Genomic DNA, 27,425 nt, shown 5'->3' on the forward strand with positions numbered 1-27,425 from the left:
TGCACTGGTGTTTGTGAGGCTCAGGGATCAAATGAATTCACATGGAAAGAAATAGAAAGTTTCCACCTGACCTTGCTGGGAGCTGGACTAGAACTTTCATGAGGTAAAACATTTGCAGAGGACCAGGTAGTACTTTATTATGATTTATTAAATGTCAGTTTATATGAGTTTTATTGAATATGAGATTAGAGCAGTAGTTATTATATGACAGCACAGTATTCTGTGATTTACTCGTGAACTGCTCTTTTTTTCTTCATCTGCAAATACCCTGCAGAGCTGAGGGGAAAACATGGCGTCAGCTAAACCAAAGAAATGGAAATGAGAATAAACATGCTTAAATCTCGGGGCACTGGAGAGCTTTATCACGCTCATCTCCTATCTTGGTGTTATTGATCTCTCTTGGTGCAGGAATCAGGCTATGAATATGACCTACAAAAGTCGCAAAGATTTTAAACTTTATTATACTGGCTTGGAATTCAGTCTTCATTGGAACAGAAAGGGCAGTTATTTGGGGGATATGTGTGAGTCAAGGCAATTTGTTCACAATGTGGTTAGGAAGAGAATGGTAGCAGCCATGGGAGAAAGCTGGATAAGAAAACACAGCTAGAAAGATCACAAACATTAAGCTGTTTATTTGGGATAATACAGGCTCAGCACTTGGGAAGCTGAGGATAATGGCACACCAACATGTGAGGGACGCTACAATGCTCCATTCTCACAGATGCCAGTAAGAATTTCTAGCACAGAACAAGGGGCTACATTAGTAATTACCATCATTATATTACTTTTTCATTTCTATTCTGTTGAAATTTAAGCATGAAGAACTTGATCCAAAGGCCACTGCAGGAGGCAGCAGGTGCCTACATTTACTTCTACACCCATCCAATGAAGTCAAAACTGGAGTCCTGTCTTTAAAGGCTTTTGGTGGCCTGCACCCAGGGTATTGAGAGGCTCCACTCTGGGATGAAGATCGCAGCTGAGAACTACAGCATGACTGCACTTTTTCAGGAAGGGTAATCCTGTCTGCCTAGGCAAGAGTTCCTTTGCACAGGACGAGACAAGTCTGTGGAGTACTTTCCCACAAGAGCTAAGGGTAGCACAAAACTTTTACTGCCTTGCTTAAGCACAAGGTACACTACTCTGACCTTGTTTCCCTTTATATAAACCCACTGCACATTTCCCTGTGAGTCTGTGCATTTGTGTTGGAAGAACATCCTGCAAACTTCTTTCCTAGAGACAAACTGACAACAGGCTTGTGCAGACATTGGTCACTTTCTTGCTGGGATCTACAAATTCATTTTAACTCTAGAACCCACCAGGACAGAGGAGTTGTACAACTCCAAAGAGAAACCAAAGGGAAGTTTTGTCTTCATTTTTTCTCTCTTAGAAAGGCAGACCAAGAGAGCTGGGGTTATTCAGCCTGGAAAAGAGAACGCTCTGGGGAGACCTTATAGGACCTCTCAGTACCTAAAAGGGGTTAGAAGAAAGTTGGAGAGGGATTTTTCACAAGGGCAGGTAGTGATAAGGCAAGGGATAGTGGCTTCAAACTGACACTGGGCAGGTTTAGATGAGCTATTAGGAAGAAATTCTCTGCTGTGAGGGTGGTGAGGCACTGGCACAGGTTGCCCAGAGAAGCTGAGAAGCTGTGGATGCCCCATCCCTGGGAGTGTTCAAGGCCAGGTTTGACAAGGCTCTCAGCAATCTGGTGTAGTGGAAGGTGTCCCTGCCCATGGCAGAGGTCTGGAACTGGATGACCTTTAAGGTGCCTTCCAAACCAAACCATTCTACAATTCTGTGAATTTGCTGCTGCTATTTATGTAATGAGGAATACACAGTAACTGCTTCAACTGAGCTGTATCCCAGAACTGTTGATGTTTAAACTTTCAGCCAAAAAAACACCAACCCCCCCCAAAACAAACAAACAAACAAACAAACAAAAAAAAACAAACCCTAACACATTTAAAATCTTAGAAAAAAAGATTAGGATTGCAAATTCCTGCACCATCCTTTTTACACTTTCGGGGCTTTTTTTCCCCAATGTTGGCCCTGGTGCACCCATAGATCCAAGTTTTGTGCACTGTTTCATTAGCCAAGGTTTAACTATAGACTCGTACACGCAGAATGCCAGCTTGTGCCTCTGCTGCTCTTCAGCCACTGTTCCTAATGATAAACTGGGATGTAAGTGCTGCTTTGTCTGGTTTGGAAAGATTCTGCAGGCTGGTCATATCTCCAGCATTCCTCAGACCACAATTCCAACAGAGAAAACATTCACACCAGAGTGATGGGAGACAATGACAGCCATTTGAAATGAGGTTTGGCAACAAATTTTCTGACAAATGCTCTGGCATAATGCTCATGGAGAGAAGTGTGCTCTCGGAGACGTGACTTGTTAATTCAATCTGAGGGAAGAAGATTCAGAGCCGTCCTTTATTGGAACCTATTACAAGACTTAATCTGAAGATTTTGACATACTTCCGAGACAAATAGGCTACCAAGAGTGAGACATGTTCAATAAGGTGGGTGTTCTAGGAAATGAGGACTGTAATTGCCATGCTGAGAGAGCTTGTTGTCTATGCAATTTAATGACCTTCTCCTAGCAGTGTCCCTTCTGACACAACGTGATTCAGAGATTAATCATGCCAAGCACATGGAAAGGGTCTTTATCATCACACAGCAGACTTGACCAAATGGTTACCGCTTATTATTGGCAGATACCGTAGGATTTGAGCCCCACAGAGTAAAACATTAGGAATTGCATCTCCTGTAATGCTTGGGCCTCTTCATTAAACATCATGGGAGTGTTTACAGTTTTCTTGTTACTCTGCAAATCACAGCACTGGCCCAAGATTTTCAGCACAAGTTTTCTCTTTGCTTGTAGCAGTGAGTTAGACTGAAATTTGTCCGAGATAACTCTGCTCAGGAGCACAGATTATGACAGAAACAAGAAGTCAAATCCTGTTTGCCCTTAGCCAGCACTTAACAAAGACACCCTTACTTAGGCTTTTTAATCTTTCCTTGGGAAACAGTTTCCTCAGTCATGTAAGAATATCTGTCTCCACTTTCTGACCTCTCTCCAACTTCTAATTTTCCCACCTGATACCGAGGCAGGAAAAGAAATTTGCTATCTTGGCTGCAATTCACATCACTGAGGAAAATTGTGGAATGACAGAAGTGCAAAGACATAGGTCACTTATTGTGCAGGGTTGCGACAACAAAAGAAATATTTCCAAAAAATATAGGGTGTAGAAATTAAACAGCCTTTTAAAGACTTTAAAACCTGCAAAATACTCAAGACTACACGACATGCTACATTTTCCCCCTTTTACTACCTATACTCCTATCTACAGACGTACTTGGCAATGTCTGTGGTTATTTCTGCTGCACTACTTTGGGGCTCAAAGGAATACTGGAGCTTCTGCCTCCCAGCACATTTTATTGCTACAAGAACAGCAGTTCTTTATAAGTAATTTTTATTTGCTTAGTTAAGACTGCTTCTGTGTAAGAAGTTGCCAAAGATTTGCTTCTTTTACAGTTCTGGTGTTCTAGGTAGTGCTGTTTTCAGGGTGTGCTTCTTACAGATGCATCAAATTGAGTAATTGGATGACTGGTAGTGTTACAATCTGGTCTTAAAATCTGTGCATCTGTTTACTGGTTGTGAAGTGATAGAAAATTAGTGTTACTAAGATTTCTCTCACCTAAGGTAGGAGAAATGTATTCCTACACGTGGTGGATGGTCTGCTCTTCTGACCAGCCAATGCTAACAACAAATACCACCACTAGAGAAAGGGATTTCAGTACATCAACTGGACTTTGCAAACACTTCCAGCCCCTCCTTTTGGGCCTTAAAGCAGTGTCTGAAAGCGTGGCTAAGTTTTCTCGGGACACCAGCACTGAGGAGCTGTGGAAATTCCTCTTCCCACCAGGCACCCTACATAAATACAGCATTAATTTATTTTTCTCGTTGCCACGTCCATCCTCAGCAGCTCCCCAAGATGGAAGGGAACACCCAGCCTGAGCTTTGCGGTGTTGGAGCTCTTCTCAGGGTACTTTTCGTGCAGCTTTTCCGGCATAGGGAGGCCACGATCGGGGCCTGGGTGTTGGTAACCCCGCGACGGTGCCTTCGCAAGCTAAAGCGGCCGAAGGCTCTGCCCACAGCTAGACGGAGCAGCAGCCAGGGCCTGGGGGACAGGAGGGGCCCGGATAGCCCAGTTTGCCTTATTTACGGGCCCATGTCAGCGCGGCCGGAGCCCCCTGAGCCCGCAGCTCCCCCAGCCCCGCCGCGCCACCCCCGCCCCGGAAGCGCCGCTCGCCTGCCCGGAACCTTGGGAGCCGGAACGAAGGTTGGCGGCGCGGGGGCCGGGCCGGAGCGCTGCACTGGGTGGACCCTGGGGAAACATGGCGGCGGCCGTGGCGAGCCCACGTGGGCGCGGGGCTGCGGACACGGACACGGACACGGATAGCGGTAACGGGAGCGGGAACGGGGGGCGGCTCTCTTCTTCTGAAGCCTCTTCGGCCGCCGCTGCGGGCGTCTTTGGCTTTCGAGGCCTTTCCTCTCTGCCCCGTCCGAGCCCGCCGGTGGGTCCGTGGCCCTTCATCTCCCCCGCTTCGGACCCTGGGCCGAGGGCTGGCGCCGGTCGGCGCGGGGAACGGGAGCTCAGGCCCCGGCCCGGGCACCTGCTGAAGCCCCTTCCCAGCGGCGTGTCCCGTGGCTGGCATTCCCGCCGTCCCTGGTGCTGTGGTTGGCCCTGCGCTGGCCCTTGGGCTTTTCCTCGCTCAGCCCCGGGGTACCGACGGCAGCTCGTTAGTTCCCTAGGCCCACCAAAATAGCTTTCGCTGCCCTCTCTCTTGGGAAAGGGGGGAACGACAGTGCAGAGCTGCACGAGTTCCGTGTGTGTGCGAGACCGGGATCTGCTTCTCTTCGAAGGAAACCTCTGGGACACTCTCGTTACAGTGATTTACCCTTAACGCACGGTTCTCCACTCGTTCTCGCCTCCTGGCGTGTTGTGAGGGTGTACCTAACTAATTGTGACCACTTCTTAATTATATCCTGTAATTGGTTTTCTTTTTTTTTTCTTTATTCTGGGAGGAATCAAGGTTGGAGCCGTTTGGAGCTGTAGCTCGCATTGGTTCTGTTTGGTTTGAGCGTCAAAACTGAGCCCGAGGGGAAGCGTTGTGTGGCAGCTTCTTTCAGAGCTCATTGCTGAATGTTTGCTGTATTTTAACTGTGTGTCTACGCCTCGATCACTGAGCAGGTTTAAAAGAGTAAAGTACAGATATGTGTGTTTCACACACACACAAAACCGACTAGAACTTAGATTAAATCAATTCCAGACATCAGTCTTTCCAATTCAGAGTGGAGCCCCAGGTCCTACTTCTGATGGAGTTAATCTAGTTTAAATTACTTTGAAATACTTCAGCTTTATCTCATGTTGTTGACTGATACTCTGATGTATTATAGATTACGTTTTGGCTGGTAGTGGAAAACTTGTTAATTTTTCTGTAATTGTTGAAAGTAAAATGTTGCTGGTATTATCCAGCACTGTCCTATTTTATTGGCAGAAAATATTATGTATAGGAAATTAATACACGCTTTTGCAAATTTCCTTTCTATAAGTCTGATCTTGTTTTTTGTGGCTAACTGCAAAACTTGGTCCTAAGCAGTGTGGGAGATTCAGGTTCAGACTTTTGGTAGTTGCTAGCTTCTGTGTGTGTAAAAAAAAGTCACAAGCAGGGGTTAATTCCTTGTTTAAAAGCTAAGTAGCAATATCCTAGCATGGACAAGGCCCAGGGGTGAAAACTTGACTTTGTTTTACGTGTAGGAACTAGGATGTGGTGATGCAGTTACTTCTTTGCAGGCAATGGTTTGAATTTATTTTTTATTTGAAACTCAGCATATGGATACAAATATCTAAAAGGATGCCTTTAAGGAGTTACTGACTGTGTTGAGAGAATTTGCCACTTCTAAATTTCCAATTTATAGTAAGGACCGTTGGAAAAAAACCCCATAGTTTGTCTTGGCTGGAGTATGACACAAGACAGTGTTCACCTTGCTGGTATTAAAAGTCATACTGATAGAGATAATGACCAGTTATTCAGTGATTATTTCTTTCCCACATTTGTTTTGTAACCATAGACTCTCACTTCTTTCCATCAGGATAGCTAAATGCTCTCCAAGCTTCTAAACATGCCTGGGCATTAGAGGCTTTGTTTTAAATTGGTCAGTGCCACTGTTTTGCTGCTGTGTTGTTTGGTAGGTTTTTTTCTGGTTTAAACAGGCACATGGAGAAGGCAGAGTAATGAATTAGTGTGGCAACAGAGTGTATGTTTATGTTTGCTAAGTAATTAAATAGACAGTTGATTAATGAGGAATATCATTAATGGCTCCATAAATGATTTTATGGAGAACAGATCTTGTGAAGCACTCCTGGCTTCATTCTCTTAATGGTTTGGTTGATAAAGGTAGTTCATGGGATATAGGAGTGCTTGCACAGTAAAGCACTTGGCTCAGCAGTACTGTGATTTTAAATTTAAATTTTCTTTTTTCAGTAGTGTGAGAGTGGTAGATGGATGAAAGTGAGTCATCTGCTGGGGAATCAGTCCCTTGCTGGTGGGACTGGGTCAGAAACCAGCCTCCTTCTGTCCAGCACTTGATTTTGCAGCCTTGACAGTTGTATATAAGATAATTAATTTAAAATTTCAAGTGGCACAAATACTAGTGGAATAGTAGTTAATGCTGGCAGGACTGGTGTATGCTCTGCTCTTGATTATGTGGTGAAGTGAAATAGCCAAACATGTTTAAGCCCACCCTAAAACTGCAGCCCATTTCATTCTAGTTAATCATCTGCACTGTTACAGACTTTTATTGTTGCAGTTTGGCCCACTGAACAGAGTAATGAGGACTGATTCTTCATGTGTTTGTTGTGCCATCAGTTTGGCTGTTTCCAGCCATCTCAGTGTTGCTTTATTCCAAACTTTGGTAACTTCAGTTCCTTGTTTTTTTATTTTGAAGGGCTCATAGGGGTAAGGAAACTTGACTTTGGGGGTGTTTTATTTGTGTAACTTGAGCAGTTAGTTACTTATTCCAGAAAAGCTCAGTGCCTCTGGTTTCTTTTTGAGCTGCTTGACGACTGTTTTGATTCTGTATTTCACAAAGCAGTCTCCCCTGGGTTCATTATGCTTGGGTAATTGTATTTTTGCTGGCGGTGTTCTCTCTGAGCAGGTTTTGCTTTCATGTAAGAAATGCCCCCCAGCTTCAGTGTAATCCCTGTGGCTGTTTGCACTCAAACACCAGATGTCACTGTTGCAGTTTGTCTGTGTGTACATATATACATACATATTTGTGTGTATAGGCATTTATAAGTTACACTTTTTTAACTGCAGAATAGATGGGTTTTCCCCCCACAGTTACCAGCCCTAAACATAAAAGTATTCAATAATCTAATAATGAATATCCGGGGCTGCCTTTTCCCTTTGGTCCAGCCTCTTTCTGTTAGTTTAAATCATCACTGAGATGAGCAAGCACTTGCACTGCATAGTTTCTAATAAATAAATTGTAACAGTGTGTGCCTTCTTGAGGAATTAATTGTAACAGTACATGTACAGTAATACATGGCCCTGAACTTGGATAATATTTACATAAGGAGCCAATGGCACTAGTGAATGATTCCTACTAGAAACAATTCCTGATTGGTTTTTTTGCTTCTTTTCTTTTTTTTTTTTTTTTTTTTTTTTTATCCTTAGGTTCTGAGTTAAGCTCAGAACTTCCAGAAGACAGCTACTCCTCGGGAGGTGAAGCCCTGGATGGTGATGATGAAGATGAAGCAGCTGCCCCTGGCAATGTGGCTGAAGAGGCAACGAGCTCCAAAGATGGCCCAAGTTCAGGCTGGGCAGATGCCATGGCAAAAGTGCTCAACAAAAAGATTCCACAGAATAAGTCCACCATCTTGGCCAAGAATAAAAGCCTGGAGAAGGAGAGAGAGAGAAAAAAACAAGAAAGGCAAGAAAAGAAGATGAGGGTGAGAAAAAAATGCAGTATTCCATGTGCAGTGACTGTCAGATGGGCTACATGCAAAATAGTCTCAGAGCACTCTCCCAAATCTCTGCTGAGGCTGTCTCAGTTTTGGAATCTCTCCTTCCCAATGATCTTGAGTAGCTTAATTTTTTTTTACTTTCCAGTCATGCTGTGTAGGGTTTTTTCCCTTACTGCTTATTCTGGGTCATCAGGCAGGCTGAACTTTGGCAGCAGGTCTGTTCCAGTCTGTCAGCTTAAGGTGTTTTTATTGTTGAGAGGGTGAAAGCAGCTGCTTTAAGCTTGGTTTTCTAATTGTTGTTGTTAATTTGGGGTGAAATTCACTTTGCTGGCATTACAAATTGAAATAGTTCTCTACCACAGAAAGTGAGAGGGAGAAAGAGAAGCAAACTGCTTTCATTTAAATTGTGCTGTGACTTCCAAAATCAAGGCCTCTGGGTTGAGATTGCAGTAATCACTGATGTGGTTGTGATTGTTGTTTGCTCCTCTCAATCATTTTCCTGATTGAAGTTTTCTGTTACGGTGTCAGTGCCCTAAATTGCTTCTGGTTCTGAAACTGGTATGCAGAAAGCAAAACCATGTTGGCAAGTAAGTAATTTGTTTGTGCCTTCAGTGGAACTTTTAATTCCAGGCTCTGATTGATTTACCTTCAGGCTAGAAATACATTAATAGTTCTAATGGCTCATCCTACCAGTTCTGTTTCAGTGGGATAACCAGGTTATTCACCTGACAGTTTGGGACATGCTGTGGCTGGGCCATGGCTTGCCTTTTAAATACAGAGAGCTTCAGTACAGTGTCTGCCCAGTTATGGTTGTCCTAAATACCTGCTCTCATCCAGTCAATATTTGAGAATACCGCAAAACAGAGATGGGCCACAGGTCCCCAAACTGACTTGTTTGCTTTAGAAAAACTTGAAAGTAATTTGCCTTTTATTGATTTCTTGCTGATGAAAGGTAGGATAAGACAGTTATTTTGATCAAAGGCCAAAACATGGTCATAAACTCAGAAATTCATAGTAGTCTGCCTGGAGTTATAAAGATAAGGACTCTGAAATTCTATTAGAGACTTCTTGCATAAAACAGATTTAATGGAACATCACCAGGACTAAAACACTGTTAAATTGTTCAGAGGGGAAGAAAAAATGTCACTACTTTACTCCTGAAGCAGAGGTCATGAAATACAGTGGTCTGCTATTGCAGCAGAAACAAAGCTGGTGGTATTGTGTCTGCTGGTAATGGAAAAGTGGATCAGTTTGCTTTTGAAACAGAGCCTCCAAAAAAAAAGACAAAACCCAGTATTGTCCACATGACTTGTTGTCTGGTGGACACTTGGTGCTCTCCCTGTGTTAGAGTTCTGCCTGTTGCACTCTTTGCTGAGCGTCACTTTGGTCACAAAGCTATACCGGGATCAATCCTGTGGGGGGATGTCAAATTCCCAAGGCTCAAAATCTGACATGCCTGTCTTGATGGACCCAGGGATTCATTATGTATAAATTTCTCTGATCAGCTTGTGAAGTCTGCGATTTGAAGGCTGTCTTTGAATAATTTCCTTGCTCATGGCTGTCAGTGTGAAAGCATCGTTCTCCTAGACTTTTGTTACTGAAAGCAGATGACTCTGAAACTTGAGTGTGGCCCCTGTTGTGTCAATGTAGGAGACGTGCTCAGACCTATTGTCCAGCCCTATACCGGAGCTCCCTTTACTTTCAACCAAAGTGAACTTTGCAGATACATTTTTTTCCTCCTGCTGCATACTCTATCAGAGCATGCTGCATTCTCAAATGTCCATGTTGTTTCACATAACAATATTTATAATGCAGCTCGATAAAAAGCGGGAATGGGAAATGATGTGCCGAGTGAAGCCAGATGTTGTCAAAGACCGAGAGAAAGAAAGAAATCTTCAGAGAATTGCCACGAGGTAAAAGTTTTTCTGAATGCTTTCCTTAAATATATGTATATCAAAAAGAGGAGGAAGAGGCCTGTGCAGGTAATCTGTTTCCAATCAGATTGAACTCCTTTTAAGAAGTGACTAGCAGGAGCCGAGAGATTTATAGACAGGTCTGCATTGTACAGTATCAAGTTCAACAAGAGATTTCAGAAGCTTTATGAAAGAGTAAAAATTTAGATGGGAATCTAATGTTTGCTTAACAGAAGTGCTTTGTTGGATCCCCTCATTTTGTTAATTTAATGCTTTAAAAATGCAGAACACTTGTTTCTACTGCTCTGGTTTTTTGCTTCTCTGCAGAGGATTCCCCAGATCCACGGCTGTGAAGTTCAGCTGCTTGTTCCACATTGTGGTGGTTTGGTGTCACAGAACTGGTTGGACATTGATGTGCTGCCTGTATCTGTCTCCTTACTCATTCCTGTGCCTTATCCTCCTACTTCAGCTGCCATTAAGAAACTTGCCTGAGTAATTTAATAACTGATTTTAGGACAAATAACATGCTCCCAAGGATGAAACATGCTCAGGGATGAAACTGATCTCAGTGCCATGTTACCAAGCTTACTTCAGAGTCTGAATAGTTATTTGTGGATTTGTTTGTTACTGGTTCCTAGCAATAAGTATGAAGGAGGAGTGAAAATTTAAAGTCTTGTATGTTGTAGTAAATGTTACTTCTTAACCGAACTGAGGTTCCAGGTAACCGTTTTGGGGAGCTAGAAGTCATCCAGCATCTGTACCGATTAGCTTTAGTAGGGGGTTCATTCCTGTAAAAGGAACTTGAGTTTAAAATTTTGCTTTCTTGTCTTTTTCCCTATCCCAGAGGAGTTGTACAATTATTCAATGCTGTCAGGATGCACCAGAAGAAAATTGAAGAGCAGGTGAAGAAAGCTGGGAGCTCTGAGAGGAAGCGTGCTAAACTGATGTCTTCTGTTTCAAAGAGAGATTTCATCGATGTTTTAAGAAACATGGAGGGTGCTAAGGGAGGCAAGAATCCTGCTGGAAAGGCCACAAAAAGTAAACAGGTAGGCTTCATCTGTGAGAAAAAAATGCGTACAAGGTCCCTTCTTATTATAATGACTGTTAATGTGCCTGCTCTTCATAAACCTGTGATCCAAATGGCTGGGTTGTTTTGAGGCTTCTGGAAGGGAACAAGCAGCTCTTAGCCTGTTTTCCCTGTCTTTTGACTATCAAAGTACAAAACGCTGGAAGCTCTTCTGGTAAGACATCAAGCCTTTTATGCAAATAACTTGGTTTAGCTGTGTGTTTAAAAAAAGACTATGAAACACTGGATTTTATCTTGGATTTTGCACCAGGCATGGAACAAACTGCTAGATTATGGTGGGTTGTGACATTTGGAATTTGGCCAATACTTGTTAGCTCCTTGAAATTGTTGAAGACCTGGAGGCTGTCCATGTTACACGGTGTATTAGACTGTACTACCTGCGTGTCCCCACAGTTTGGTCATGTCAAACTCGCTTCCTTTGGGTGATTGTGGTGTCTGAAACTGAAGGATTTGCCAGACAAAATGAATACCACAACAGAAAGAAACAGAGATGTATTAAACCTTATATGTAGGCTTTTCTTTCCCTGATTCTCTGTGTGTGTTGGGCTGGTGTGGCTTCCTTGCTCTTGTGATGTTTTGGAAAGAAATACATTCCACTTTTTCCAAATGTGTTTGAGACACAGTGTAGTTGGACTCATCCAACTCTTCATCAGTTCTTTCAGCTCACCAAGTAGCTCAGGGTTGAAAACAAGTTGCTCAGACACACTCTTTCTCGTATTTCAGAAGCTGCACTTTTCTGAAGCGTATTTGTGCTCAGGTTTGAACTCTGTGCTTGGTAGTGGGTGGAATACTGCAATTGGCCCAGACACACTGCAGTTAACTAAGTGCTTTTCCATGCCAGGAAGAAATACTTTAATCAGTTAGGAGACAACAGTTTGTCATATGTTTTTTGTTTGTGTGCGCTTGGGGAACATGCTGAAACACTGCCTGGCATGGAGTGCTCATACAATTTTCATGCAAGTGCAATATTGAAGTATTTTTTAAATTCTTCGGATAATGAGAACAATTTAGCTTGGTGCTGACACTTTATTTCTCTGTAAATGATTCCAGCTTGCCTGTTTGTGGGGGGGGCATGTGCCTGTGTGTGGTTCTACTTTTTTGGTTTGTTTGTTTGTTTTTCCCCCCTCAGAATAGCAGAATATTGGAACAATGGCAGTGCCAGCTACTATTGTAGTCAGCGTTGAATCAATAGCTGGGCAAGAACTAGGACCTTTTTTTTGTGACACATTGTAGCAGGGCAATGTTTTAATTACAAGGTCAGAAAACACAGATTGCAAATGTTTCTATACTTAAAAAAAAAAAAAGTTTTATTTTGGCAGCATCAGTAACAGCATATTTCCATTCACGTCCTCTGGAGATGCTTTGGATGCTGGCTGGTTAGTGTTGGGTTTGAGAATTAATGTAGGTGCTGCTTTCACATTGCTTGTGCACAAAAGCTGGGGTGGGGACCGGCATTTTTGGTTGGGTTTTTTAATTCCATGTCTGCCTAGATAGACCACCCCCCCTTCCTCCCTCCCTTCTTGCCTTTGCTTCAGTGATTCTCCATTCAATTTAATACTGAACGAAACTCTTTAATAACTCCTTTTCAAGCTGTTCTTAATCTGCCTTATTTTCTCTTGAGAACATATCTTACTCATTGAGCAGGCTCCCCTCCTGGTAGTTGTTGATGCTTGAGGTTCAGGCCAAAATCTGCTCTTCAGTCTCCTTCTCAGAATTACACAAATATTTAGCCACTGAACAGTTCTGCTGGCCTCCACTGTTGTATCTCTGCTTCTTGGTCTTTGAGGGTGTTTCAGGGGGTAGGAAGCCTGGATGAGGCTTTTTGGTCGTAAATTTCTTGCAGGAGTTCAGCAGACTGTTTGTGCCATCCGAAAGCTGTTGTTTGTTTCTTTTGTGGGTTTGTTTTTAACAGTCGAGAGTATAGAGTGTATTTCATTTTTAAAAAAGGGGGGGAAATACATTAATTTATCTCAGCAAAAACAACGGAAGAGATGCCAATCCCAAAATCCAGGCACTCTGCCATCAATTAAAAGGCAGTCCAGAACAATAAAAACACTACCCCACCCACATAAAACAAGCAGTCAGCAGGAAAAATAGCAGAAAAAATTTTACCAGTGGAAGCAAACCTTTCTTGACTTGAGCCTTGTGCTGTGACATGAGACTTGACTATATTTGAGAGAATGGGTGAAGGCATTTTCTTGCTCTGCAGGAGTTTCTGAATGCAAAATTTGCTTTGTATTTTTGAAAGTTTGGTGATTTTTTTCAAGTGTCAGGGGTTGTTGAAGAAAGCCCTTATAAAGCTCTGTTGTGATTGACTATTTAGCTGAGTATATTTATGTGTGAAAAAAAGAAATTAAATGCTCCAGAGGCCCATTTGCAACAGTATGGTTTCAAAGTAGCATGACCACTTTCCAAATTTTGCTCTTTATTTCCATCAGCTTCATGCATTCCTGGGAAGGACAGGTAACCTGTGCCCCACTAGAACATTGTCCATAGTCTTGTTTACTTTTAGCCATTGGCCTAAATGTTACTTGGCACATACCTACCAACATAACTATGAAGAAAAGACTAAGGCTGTGAAGGTTTTCCTGTGCCCTTCTTGTGAAACTGTAGCCTTTCTTGGAGTTTTGTGTGCCCAGCTGGGAGTAATTACTTTTCTGAGCTGGAGCCAAAAGCTTTGCCTTTCATATCATTTGCTGTTTATCAAGGTATTTCTTAATCCTTGCTGAGCCAGCTGACTTGTGTAATATTTTTTCCTGTTTTTTTTCTAAGTTACTGTGCATGATGCTTGCCTCTGGGTAAGATCAACTAATTTCTCTCCTCTTACCACTTTGTCTGAAGCCTTGCAATGTGGCAGGAAAATGTAGTAATCTAAAAAGAAATAATAAAAATCCCACTTGTTTGTGTTCGCGTGGGCTTTTTTTTAAGTTTTGGGGTGGGTTTTTCTAGGAATCTTCTACTGGCAGATATGAGGGATTTCAATCTTGTTCAACACAATCCTTACAGACCAGCTTTTCATTTCAGGATATGTTGGTTGCATCTTCCAGCTTCCCACTGGACACTATAGGAAACATAAACTACAGGTTTAGAAAGGGTACATATCAGAGATGCTGTTTTTTCAGGCCTGGAGGCTGAAGTCATTTTTATGTCTATGGAATAAATACAAAAGTAGGTAGTGGCAGTAAAGGATTCCTTGCAGGAATCTTTTGTGTTCTTTAGGTCCATAAGAGATTTCTGGGTGCTCTTAGGAAGTACCTTTGCTTCCAGGGTTGAGTGAAGTTTCTGTTCTCTTAGAGTTGCACGGACATGCTGGCTGATGTAGTGAACTACATGAGGTCTTGAAGTCTTAACTGTAAGAAAACAAGGCAGTTCAGAGTTAGCATTCTCAGAGCAGCCTCAACTCTCCTCCCTTGCTGTGTGTCAGTGAGTTTCATCTTCACTTTTCTTTTGTCATTGGTGCTGCTCCCTGTAAAGCATTACTCTGTGGTAAAACATTTTTTAGTGACACATAAACAACTAGCATGAAAGTTACAGATGCTCTTTATGACAAGCATAACCTGCACTCATGAACCTTTCATTTTTAATTAGGCCTTTGCAGCATGATTTTGCTTTAAGTGTTCTTATACCATATCTGTTACAGAGCATTTCAGTGATGGAAGTAAGAGCAGGATTTCCTGGTCTACTTCAGTAACCATGATCCAAATTCTGCAAGGTAATCTTTCTGTAAGCTAGGCTGGCTACATGACCTGGAGGTACAATTTGCTTCCTGTGTTGTGATGGCATCTGGAAAAAATTGGTGTATTGGTCTCAAAATAGTACCTATTCTAAAATAATTTATTGACGGGAAGGAAGATGAGTGGAGAAGAATACAAGTGCTATTTCATAGCAGCTATTGCTCATATGGGACTTAAAATAAAGTGCTTTTCCAGAAAAGTTCCTTCGACCTCAAGCATATTTTATAAATGCTCCAAGTATCTGGTAAGTAATTTGTAAGGACAGTGATTAGAGTCAGGCTTACTATAGATTTTTCTTTGTTCATAAGACTTGAATTTTAAGCAGTAGTTTGAAGATTGTTCAAGGGCAGGAGGAGTACTACACTTCCGACTTTGCTGTTCTTACTGGGATACAAGGAGTGGCATGGGGGGCTTTCATTTTTTAAGCAAAATGGGGGTATAAATTGTGCTTTTCAGCTTAAAAGTCAGATCAGTTTAAAAACTGTGAGAGTGACTGCCTTCTTTTTCTTGCAGCTTCATGAGTACTGGCCATCAGCATGGTCTGCTTTTTTTCCAGTTTCCACAGTGTAGAAATAGGGAGGGTGAAAAAAAAGTTGTTTTCATTCATGTACCTGTTTGGAGTGACAATAGTCTGAACAGTTGCTTCAGCCTGCGTTAGGAAATTGTTTCTGAAGTATGGATGAAGGCAGAGATGACTTCTGGAAATTTGTAAGGTGTATCAGCACCTCTTTTAATCTTATAAGGAAACTTCCTTAGGTGATAATGGCATTGCAGAGTAGCAGAAGTTTATTACTACAGCTGTTGTGTGCTGGTTTTACAGACCTAACTGAAGGAGTAACCAGGCATGCATGTATTCCAGCAGATTTGAGGGGGCAGCCAAGTATTAATTTAGTTCAGCTGTAGCCAGAGTAGATGTATTCTCCCAGTTTTAATAAATGTCTTCCCATCACGTGCACAAAAACTTTTAATTTGGATTCCTTTAGATACTGCATTTGTATCTGTTTTTCCCAACTGTGTGTACATTTTCTTGAAGGGCACCCATATATGTTTGGAGCTGATGCTTTTAATGAAGTTTTTTGGTTTTGTACCAGAAAGTTGCTGACTACCTAATTGTATGCTGTATTCTTAGGAATATCCTTAGGGATAAATGCAGCACAGCCTGCCACCAGTTTGCTATATCCTATATTCCTTATGTTCTTTAAGGTAGGGGGTTGTTGTGCAGTGTTAGAAGTTGTTTGATGGTGACATTTTTACTTTAAATTTGTTTAGAAGTTATATTAACTTAGAGAGTTTAGGTCATCAACAGGATTGGGTTTTTAAGATGTGTAAGCTCAGCTCCCTGATTGTTGTCATAGCAGGTAATGCATATGTGTTAACATGGGAATGTAGGACTTTGTCAATATTTAAATGTCAATTTAAATTTGTCAGTGTTTAAATATTTAAATTTGATTGATAGATGTCAAGAACTTGACACTGTAAATTCAACTCCAGATAAAACAATTAAGGGTCATGTGATGGGCAGTATTTTACCTCTTTTTCCTGTGGTTTTATACTGAGATATCCCTTTCTGTCCTCTTTTTCAGATATTTGATCACAAATCAGGAAGGGAAAAGGCTGTGATTTTTCACTTTGTTCCCATCTACCTCTTTTTTTCTCCTCTTCCTGTTCTATGTTCCTGACAGGTTCTTTCCCCCTGCACCTGAGGGCCAAGCATGCAGCCCAGCATCCTGTGCCTAATGCAGGAGCAGCCCTGACAGCTGTTCACACAGAAAGGCCAGTTCCCTGTGTGTCATCACGAGCCACTCACGGTTCAGCTTAGTGCTGTCTGCTAAGATGCAGATAGTGTGTAATCAGTGAGGACAGATATCTTCAGAGAATTTGGATGCTAAATGCCTATTGCATCTACTGAGGTGATGACCTGAGGTTGGGGGAGGGCAGTCTTCCAGATGTTTATAACTTGTCCAGATCCAGGCAAATGTTCATGGAGATAGCAAAAGATATGTTGCCAGCTCCAAAACACATTCTTAACTGATTTTTAAGTTTAAAAAGAATGAATGATGCAAGGTTTTAATGGGTTCCTGTAGAAAATGTCTCTTTGTTCCTTAGAGCTGAAGACAAAATATTTTAAGTTTGTCTTTCTGTGAAAAGGAATGAAGTGGTTCTATTTGAAACATTGCAAAATCCTTCAGCATGAAGTGGTTGAAGTTTGGCAAATTTCTAAGTGAATATAAACAGGGACTTGTGATTGAAATGTCAGGCAATACTGAGACAGCTCCATCTGTCATATTTGAGAGTAACTTGCCTTGCTATTTGTTTATTAGTGCACAGGATACTATGATGGTGTTCTATTTTCCCAGAAGATGTTGCAAGGCTTTTTTTTCAGTAAAACTATGTCTAAAACAACCACATTTGAAAAACTTGTGGCATACATCGTCTTTTGATCTTCCTGTGAGTATACAAAGCACAGAGTCAAATCCTATTAGACTTTTATCTGGTAAATCAAGTTGGAAGCCTTATAAAAGCAGCTCTCCACTTTTGGCTTTGTTCGTAACTCTTAAAGGCAGGGCAGTGTACTTAGAGAAAAATACCTCTAAACATTTCATAAAGTTTTATAGAAAAATGTTCTCTGGAAGTAAGAAGGTTTGGGTGGAGCTTGTCTATCTGAATAAGTTTGTTTCCCCCCATGTAAGCATTTGCTATTGGAAATTATCTTGAAAAGTGATTCCTTTACTTTGAAGTTTTATTAAGGTATAAAGTGTTCTGATTTCCAGAGTGTTGACCTATCAGATGTGTGTTATAAATGACCTCTGTGGGTACCTACTCATCTATTTATCTTGGTAGATAGACTTCAGGAGTGGTGGGTCAAGCTGCTTCCAGCTTGCAATGGTTAGAGGGTCAGCAATGGCTGAGTTCAGTACATTGTTTTTCAGTACTATGGGAAATCCTGGCCAGTTTTTAATGAGTGTTTCTGAAATTTACTGAAATATTATAAAATGTACTTTTAAAAAATATCCAAAAAACTGGTAGTATTACAAATTATACTAAAACTGCCTCTTGGAAAAGTCTGACCTCTCTTTGGTTTGCTGCTGAACTTTGGTCAATGTTCTGCAGGTGGTCTGTGTCATTTCTTCTCCACCTGCAGCTGTTGGGAAAGCCCATACAGAAACGTAGAAGGAGATGGAAAGGTCAGAAATGCAGAGAAAGGGTAGCCAGATGTTTAGGATAAGGGATTGGGATCATGGGCAGTTTACATTTCCTTCATCAGGTTTAAACTGTTTTTAGAAAGCAGCCAGGAGTGTTGAGGGGTGTGGTCTGTTCCTTAATGAGCTTGCCTCTCACGAATGACAGTGTGAGGGGAAATTACAGGAATATAAAATCAGAGAAATTTGGATTTGGAGACCTCTACGATATGTCACAAAAGCCAGTTAAGTAAAAGCAAGGGCAATGACTGTTGGGAGGTTATATCAGACAAGCTGCTTAGCAGACATGAAAACATCGTTATTTTATATTTAGCAATAAAATTGCACAGAAGTTAGTTCCTTGTGGGGGTCTGTTGTTTTTTTTTTTTTTTTGTCACCCTCCTACCTCAAAGTTTTTTGGATCCTTATACTTCTTCTGGCACTCAAATATAAGTGGAAATCCTGAGTCAGGAAGAGGAGGCTTTTTACTAGCCCCACTTCTTTCTCATCAGCTGTTTTGTGAGATGATTTCTCAAGTGCTGGAAGTGATGGACATGGTCATTACTTTAGCCTTTATTGTTTGTTACAGCCTTTTGGGACTCACTCCATTATGCCTCTGGCTGAATCATAATGAAAAACAGTGGATGATTTTAGCATCATTTGTTGAAAATGATTTGAGTGATATTTGTATTATTCAAAAATTTTCAAGCTGATAATTTATTAAAAGAAAAAAAAGTCAGAAATACTCCAAACAGCTGCAGGTCTGCATGTTTCCTTACTGGGCAAACAGGCAAGCTTTTGTAAAACGTGCCGAAAATTTTAGGTACCCAGTTGAGATAGTGCATAAGTGTCTTTCATAAATGGGTGACATCTGAGAAAGATCTGTTGTGACTGGAAAATGTTAGTCTAAAGTAGACTTAAAAAACTTGAGGATGTGACTTCTGAGGGATAGCACAGTGAAGGCTTTAATCTCGACTGAATGTTTTTTACTATGCACTCTTGCTGTATCTGTGTACTTTCCAGATACAGCTTGGTGGTTCAGGAACTGAGCAACTTGTAACAACGATGTTGTGGATCTGAGGTGATGTTTAGGTTCATCTTTAAACTCTGCCATGTCTTCATTACTGCAGGAAATGCACATTAAGAAATGTAGGACCAGCTGATGGAGAGTTTTTTTATTACTTGTGAGAAGTTGTGGGGCATTTATTTCAGGGTTGAAATGCTGCATATCTAGAAAAGTTCTTTATTTCTTCATTTTGAATCCCATCCAAACAGAAGAATTCTCATTATCTTCCTTTTAGTAATAACTATGGACGCTGGTAAGGAGTTGTCCTTGTAAGATTGTTCTTTGTAATTAACCAGTATGCTTTTGGTATAAAGTGAATAATATTTTGCCTCAGACCCAAGACTCATGACTAGCTAGCAAGAAAAGTTGTTTTTTCTGATGGACAGCACTGTCTTTTCCAAGTCAGGACTATGATTCAACTGGTTTGGTTACCATAATTTGCCGTACAGATTCTTGTCTGATAAGCAATGAAAGCGTAACACATTGCTTTAAATACAGAAGTCTTGATCATGAGTTATTTTCAACCACAGTACTCAGTGGGTCTTTATATCAAGCATTAATTGATGCTGATGCTGTGCAGTGCCAAGTACATGAAGCATGGAAGCTGTGTAGAGATTTACAGGTGAATAAATGGTGGGAGCAACAGGTGAATACAGGCATAGGAATGGCCAGTCTGGTAGGCAGGAATTTCACTGTCAGTAGTGTGACTGCTGATAAACAGGCATTGCAGATGTGAAGATATATGTGTGAAGCATATAGATGGGGATGATGAAGAGTTTTGTTCTTACAGGAAACAAAAACCAGCAGGACTGAAAATGAGGAGCAATGGCATATTGAAAGAGTCTATGAACTTTCTGCTCTGGTATGTTGCATGGCAGCCTCATACAGGGAATGTGCTAATCTATTCCTATCTTTCCAGGTACCTTCTCTAAGAACTTGCAATCTATTCTGAACTAATGTTTACTTGGTGCCTACTTAAAAATGCTTATTTGTGGACCTTTTCTTTCTTCCTTATGTCAGTGGAGTGTTTTGGCCTGGCAGTTGGAAAGATAGTGTGATTACTTCATATTTGCAACATTGTCATTTTGCCTTGTATTTCAGAGAGCATAAGTTACAAATTAGAGAGTGTATTCCCCAAGGGGAACTGCTGGTATGGGTAGAGGTAACAGGTCATGCCTGTGTTGTAACTTAACTATAGGATTGTTTCATTGGGTGAGTCTTGTTTTCAGGTGAGTTTTTATTGTCTGTGAGCAGCTCCTGGTGTAGCATGCCCATGCTACTCATCATGCTCATTAAAACATGGGAAGGGAGTCTTGATGCCAGTATGGCCAAACATGTCTTGCAGCAACATGTGGTGGAATTCCTTGTGCCAGCACAAGGGTTTCTGAGATGGCTGCTGTCGATGGCTGGAGTAGAGCGCAGGCTGAGGAGTTCCAGAGCGTCCTGTATGCAGAAGGGCCCTGTGTTAAGCTTGAATTCTTAAAATAGTTTTGCTTTTTCTGACAGAAATAATAATTTATGAGGTTTCTGGCTGAGGAAATCTGTTCTCTCATTAGTTTTTTCTAAGATTCTTCTTTGCAACTGAGCATTTAATAACGGTGCTTATGATTTTTCTTCTTTGCTTAGGCCCAGATTAATGCTTGTTTTTAGAAATTCTGTAATTGACTTCTGACCCCTCTAAAGTTGGGGCATGTTTAAGTCTCTGCAAGCCAACCCAAAGCATTCCTTCTCATTCACACATCCCCAGTTGTAGTAAACCCTAGAGGAGGATGTGAGGATGGGGAGATTCCTCGTGCAGGTCGTTAAGCTCTGGGTGGTCTTCTGGCTGTGCTCAAAAGGAAAATCAGTATTTGTTGTGCTTGTAGTAACAATTCCAGTGTGTTACTTTCAGAGAAGTTTGAACAGGAACAGCAGGTCTCAAAACACACTGTAAAAAAAATTCATTCTTAGATTTATTTACTAGAATTGCCAGAGCAGATTCTGGTCTGTATGAGAGACTTTGTGATCTGAGTAAATCCCCTGTGCCACTGTTGATACCCACAGTGTGGTGTCACTTCAAGTAAACCAGGGCAGTTTAGTTCAGTCGCTGTAATTTCTCATTCAGAGAGAGGATGCAAATGGGTATTGAATAACTCTCACCCTAAGGAATAAACAGTTGTGCAGAATTATATTGCAGAAGAATAGATCTCTGTTGTGCAGCTCACATGTTCTGCAAGCTTGAAAATGCTTCCCAGAATGAGTTGCTGTGATAATTCAGCTCAGAAGTTCAAGATAATAGTGGTGCAGGTTGTATTCTCAGTTTGCAGTTTTGTGGGGTTTTGGCTGCTTGGGATCAGGCTTACATAGGAACCTTTCTTAGAGTTAAGATCTTGCTGCAATTCAAATCAGATCAAGTTGCAAGCAGCACTAATGATCAAGCCCAAGTATCATTTTCCTGTTAAAAATCATTAAATTTTGTTTTCTGCTTCTATTTCTGCTTTAGATACTTTGGCTGCAGTTTTTTTTTATTTCTTCTCAGCCTGAGGGAAATTTATTTTCTTAGCCTGTGAGCTCAAATATTGCTGAAAATGAACTTACGAGAAATGATTATGCTGGTGTTCTTTGTTTTTCATTCCCTCCCCCTCTTCTGCCAAGTGGGGGTTGTATTATTACTATTGTTTTAAATTGAGATTTAATATACTTCAGTGTATGCCTGTGCTGTTTGTTTGGAGTTTTTTGAGCTCAGTTTAAACCGACTTGCTTGGGGATGAGAACCAGAGTAGCAGCAGTCATTCAGAGCAAGATGCAGGCTGACAGGGCAGGTAATTGTCAGATGTATGTGAGAATGTGTTCTGGCAGTTACGTTTTTTAACTTCTCTGTCATGACAAAAGCTTTGCTGTGTCTCAAGGTCTTAAATGTTTGTCTTGAGCAAAACAGAGGAACCTGGGGAGGCAGTTCAGATTAATTAGGCACGTTAGAATTGTTTTCTCAATGCTAAAAGTTGTTGCTTGAGAGATATTTATGTTAGACATTCCTTCCCTGACAGGTACAAATAAACGTTTATTGTGGGTGATGGTAAAGAGAGATGCCCCTGCAAGCTCTGGCATTTCGTCTTTTACACAGAGCAAAAGCATGGGGGTCCAGTGTGCTGATTGGAATTCCCAGGTCTGAAAAACGTTCCTTTGTTAATGCCCTGGAATTCCTCTCTTCTGGACACAGGCTCTTGGGGAATCTCCATGGTGCTGTAGGTTTGTTCGCTGCTTTGCAGAGGCAGAAGCTGGAGTGTGTTCAAGTGACATGAGCTGGTGGACAGTGGAGTGAAATGCTGTCTTTTGTCTGTGTGCCCTGATTTCAAGGCATATCTTTTAATGCCATTAGTTACCAGTAAGCACTATGGACTTTGGTTTGCTTCAGCATAAGGTTCTGAAAAGCTCTGGCAGGTATCCTGCTTCAGAAGGGGCAGAGAGTATTGATCCCGCACCTCGGTGTCAGCGCTGTCTGCCACAGCTCCAGTGCTGAGTTTGGCAGGTCTCAGTTGAAGATACTTTTGGTTGATTTACCAAAAGCAAATTTTATAGCTGTGGTTTTTTGTGGTGGTAAAGAAATGGACAAAAACGGGGAGATTTCTAACTTGATCATATAGCTGCTGCTGCTACCACAAGGCTTTCATAGACCAATTCCTTTAAAAGCATCCAGGAGCCTGGATCCTGCAAAGGAGAGCTGCTTGTTCTAAGTGACAGAACTAAGCTTTGTTGGAGCTTAGTTTGGAGCTTTGTTTGGTGGTTTTATTAGGACTTGGCCAAGAATTTCAGTTCATCTTGTCCTGGTGCAGATTTTAGAGGGTATGTCTTCAAATCACAGTTAGTTCAGGAAGTATGTCCCCACTACAAAGCCCTACTTGTGTGAGACTTTAGCTAGTGCTGTGATAGCTTAGCAAGTAGGCAAGGTGTTGGGTTGGTTTTTTTTATTTACATGAACTCATTTCACCTGGACCATGAGTCCATCACAACAAGTAAATATCAGCACTTGAGTAACCACAGTTGGTGCTTTGGTATGCCTTATTTCAGCTCGTGATAACAAGTCCATCACCAGCAATTAGTAAAACACCAGTGAGTCTCGAGGTATTCTACTAATTGCTGCCACTCAGACCTTTTGAAATAGGTTGCCACACCCTTCTGGCAAAGAAAACCCAATTCCAATGTGTGTATAAAAGAGGAGAGGAAAAAAAACAACACGAGAATTTTTCGCTCCTTGCGTTACTGAAGGATTCACATTATGTGGCGTTACAGTCTGTTGTTTATGTAGCCTGCTTTGTTTTCATTTGGGGATATTCAAAGGGGACTTCAGTGTTGTAGTGAGATGTGCATGAACAGCTGACTGAGAGTTCAAAAGCATTTGTGTAGATTGAAAGCTGGTTTATTTTCCACGTGCCAAGAATCAGTTTTGTTTTATTTAGATGAAGCTAGATTATGGCATTGAAAACCCAACTGTATTAACATTCTTACATAAAGCAAGTTGGGAAGTGATGTTACAGTTGAACTAATTGTTAATTATACAAATAGTCTTGCTGCATATTTTCTTAAGGCTTTGGGAATGTTCTGTGATGCCATAGACTTGGAGAGTTTTTATTCTGAGAGGAAAAGAGAGTAGTAAATGAGTTAGGAATGAAAATACTAAACAAGGCATTTTTTTCACTTGGAAGCATGCTTAAAATTGATTAAATATTTGCTTTCAAGCATTTAATCTTCATCTTTGAGGCACGAACATGCTACCTCTGTCTTTCTCCTTTGGGCTTGTTGTAAAACTCTATTCAGGCCTTTGTGGTGCCTTACATAATGGGTAATGCTATGGAGAATCAGCACCCCTCTTTTGTTAAGGTCCTGCTTTTGTCCTGTTGTTCACTTGACATAGCCAGAAAGAAGGGCTAATGGTTGCTGAATAGCAGCTTGTGATGAATTTGAGGATTGGGCTTTTCAAACCCTGAGCCTGCCACTGTCATTGCTGATAATAATGTACTGCTCTGTGCTGTTTAAATACCAAAACAAAATAAGAAAAAAACCCTGTTCTGCACATCTGGGGAAAGAAAGAATTCTGGTTGGTTTATTATTGAGAACAAAAAAATGTAGATTGTTTTGTAAGAAATACGGGATGTTTCAATTTAGGTATTTCAGATTTACCTCTCTTAAATTTCACGGTTCAAATAGTGATTTATCAAAGATTTGGGGTTAAGAAAGAAAGAGCTTGGTGATTTTTTAGACTGTTCTCTACTCTGCTAAGGTAAACATACAAAACAACTGCAATACAGTTAAAAAGGAGGGAAAAAAAGTTACCCTCTCCTTGCATCCCAGAACAGAGTACCAGTGTTTGCACTATTGTAATAATACAGATTATTCCCATGTGAGTATTTTAAGGTCTGCCTAGGGACCTACCTTATCTGTAGCTCTTTAATTCCATGCAGTCGATTGCCCTGTCTGAGACGATTTTAGGTTTACTGGGTGTAGCACTGGAAGCGAATTGCTGCAAGAGTGGAAACTGGTTAGGAGGCACTACCCTGGGGAAAAGGGGAATTGTTGGATGGGAGTAGCCATTAGTGAGAGCAGCTGTGAAGACACAAAAGCAAGCCCCAAAACAAAACCCAGTGCAAACATCTTGAGGAAAAGCTGTGGAGCTTCTCTTTTTTTTTTGAGCTGGGCCCTGGGAAATTCCTTCTGGGAAGGAAAGTGTTAAGACTTGTTACCCTATTTTTGTGAGGGCAGTGTTTCAGAAAGAACTGCAGGAGAAGTCACATGCAGCATTTCTGCTTTGATTACCTATTAAAAATACATGCCTTGTTTGGCAGACTTGTTGCACTCAGGTAGCTTCTGATGGTGTGATAAGGACGTTTTATTTACAGTGATGGACCCGCATTCTTCATTTCTCTTTCCTCCTGCTATCAAATTCTGTATGCTGCTCTATCCCAAAGATTGATTCCCACAGGCTTCAGCTTAAATATGCAGTGGTATCACATTCCTAGATGCGTGACAGAGAAGAGGCATGGACAGATGCCTACAGTGATCATACATTTCCTGCAGGTTTTGCATCCAGTAGGCAAATCTTGTCTGCAGAGGATGCTGTAAGAGGTGACCCCACCCAGTGCACCCTGTCAGGAGGTGGTTGTCACCTAAACCTGGGTGAGTCAGCTGAGGTCCTTTCTTTGGAGCAGGGGAGTGGGGAAAGCCTACCTGGGGTGCCAGTGTTAACTTTGTTTCAAAGACCCTGCAGAACTAAATGAGTGTTTTCGCTGCCCCTAATTCCACTTTGGTAGGACAATTTTCTGCTTTCCTGCTGGACACTGAGCCGTGTTGTTGCTCAGAAGTGTTTTGCTGCTAAGGCATAAACCACTGAAATAAATCCTTCGTCAGTACCTTGAGCAGCTTTTGGTATTTTCCTCCGGTAAGGATGTAGGTGTAGCGTCAAGCTGTTGTTTGGAAATGTTGCCACAGGATGGGGCTGTTGCACTGCCCAAACGGGATCTGTCACCGCCAAGAACTGCGACCAGGCGCTGTTTTCAGTGCTAACCTGAAACAACGCTCCCGCCCCTTTTCCTTATTATTCACCAGTCCGTGTAGTGGGCCTCGAGTGTATCCACTTCCAAGAGGTAGGAAATTTGGAGTAAGGTGTTGTTGGCTTGCTAAGAGTAGATCAACTTTGTTTCTTTTAGAGGCAGCTTTGTACCATATGACAAGCCCAGGTAGTGAGGTAATAATTCACATAAAGGGGATTTGGTTCACGTATCACCGAATATGTTAAATATTAAATTGGGGGGGGGGTGGGGGGGGGGGCTAAGCTTTTATTAAATCCATATTTGTGTTTTAGAAGTGTGCCAAGAAGTGTTCTAATGAAGCAGCACCTGGGGGTTAATAAATGATATCATGAATCCATTCTGATTGCCAAGAAAGATTTTAATAAAGCGAGCCATGCCCAGGGTTGACTGTTTCATCCATGAGGAATAATTGTTTTGTTTCCATATTTCTTTTATTGGTTGGTTAAAACAAGTTTGCTTTTTAGCATCAAGTCATTTTTGGTTGTTCTGTGTGTTTCTGTACCATTTGCAGAAAGAGCTGGCCCTCAGTCTGCCGATTGTGGGAGGTGTTATTTTGATTGCATGAAGACCTTCCATCTTTTACTGCCTCTCACATTTATCTCATGTTGCTCTGTTTTTTCTTCTCCTCCCCTCAAACATTTAGGGTAAAGTGAAGTCTGAAGAAGGGCCAGAATGGAATATACTGCGTGATGACTTCATGATGGGAGCATCTATGAAGGACTGGGACAAGGAAAGTGATGGAGAGGGCAACAGTGAAGAAGGAGGTGGTCTGAAACAAGAAGATGACAGTGACTGAATGAAACTGAAAACCATTCAAGATAATGTTTTATCTTCTTAAGTTTGTTTGGATAAAAAGTCAGCATTCTGTGAATGTACAACACTTGGAGGATACCTCTTTTAAAAGAAAAAAAAAAGACTTACACAACCTTGGAGTGTTTTCTCCTCCATGTCAAACTTTTATTTAATATAGCTCCATTTGCTATACTGAAATCTTGAAATATTTTCCAAAACAAGTATAATTTTCAACATATTTCCAAAACATTTTGTACAGTCAAAATAGTGGCACTTGCCCAATGAAAGATAGATTTTGCCAAGGTCATTAAAAGTTTATACATTAGTCATGGCAATTGATGTATTAGTGTGCCTGCATGTCCAAATCACTGTTGCACTTTGAAAAGTTGTTGCAATTTGCAACAGAAATGACTTACAATAAACACAGAAATACCGTCACCTTGTAAAGTTATCGGACTCCTATAGAGTCTTTACTATTTTGGCCAGAAAAGGTTCTGTAGATAATAAAGGAAAGTAACCATTAATGTGATAGTTCTGGTCTTGGAGCATTAGTTTGATTGGAGACAACTCTGGAAATGTAATTATAAAAGGAGAGACTCAACTCTACTGACTGGGTTTAGTATTTATATATGTGTGTGTATATATATATATATGGTTTTTCCATTGCGAGTCTGAGATTGTGTAAGCTAAGAGTCTGGTAGGAGAGGAAAGGACAGTCATTGCTATTGGTTTCATTGGGGAGGGAGAGCTTTTCTAGCAATACCACATAAAATTGTGTTCAGTGTTGCTTCATTTGCAGCTGTGTTGCTCTCGCCTTTTTCAGTGAAGAGCTGGAGCTCCGAGATTCATCCTGTGGGTTTAGCCAGCTCTAATGCTAATTCCTCAGGTTTGCAAAGGGTCAAACGAGCCCTTCCTCCTAGGTGTGTGCCCTAACAGTAACAAATGTGGAAGTCATCTGTCAGGGTAACACAACTGGCTTTGTTTAAGCTACAGCAATTTCTCCTCAGTAGTTGTTGGTTGCAGAGGTGCAGAAGCTAACACACATAATAATAATATATTTT

General features: G+C 41.3%; 1 protein-coding gene across 1 annotated transcript; it reads left to right on the top strand.

The window, feature by feature from the left end:
* Positions 1-4,356: 4,356 nt before the first annotated feature.
* RRP15 (ribosomal RNA processing 15 homolog) lies at positions 4,357-27,408 on the top strand. The gene is made up of 5 exons (XM_032103011.1): positions 4,357-4,462; positions 7,741-8,015; positions 9,846-9,943; positions 10,788-10,989; positions 26,216-27,408. Exons 1-5 carry the CDS (start codon positions 4,396-4,398, stop codon positions 26,366-26,368), a joined length of 795 nt encoding a protein of 264 aa, XP_031958902.1. The 5' UTR covers positions 4,357-4,395; the 3' UTR covers positions 26,369-27,408.
* The last annotated feature ends 17 nt before the right edge of the window (positions 27,409-27,425 follow it).

Source organism: Corvus moneduloides, chromosome 3 (assembly GCF_009650955.1).
Source record: "Corvus moneduloides isolate bCorMon1 chromosome 3, bCorMon1.pri, whole genome shotgun sequence".
Classification (NCBI taxonomy): Eukaryota; Metazoa; Chordata; class Aves; order Passeriformes; family Corvidae; genus Corvus; species Corvus moneduloides.

Bases quoted from the DNA above. Each gene is read 5' to 3' on its own strand.
- RRP15 (XM_032103011.1), top strand. From the start codon at position 4,396: ATGGCGGCGGCCGTGGCGAGCCCACGTGGGCGCGGGGCTGCGGACACG. The intron at 8,016-9,845 runs GTGAGAAAAAAA...TTTATAATGCAG, and splicing joins GGCAAGAAAAGAAGATGAGG to CTCGATAAAAAGCGGGAATG. The intron at 10,990-26,215 runs GTAGGCTTCATC...TCAAACATTTAG, and splicing joins AGGCCACAAAAAGTAAACAG to GGTAAAGTGAAGTCTGAAGA.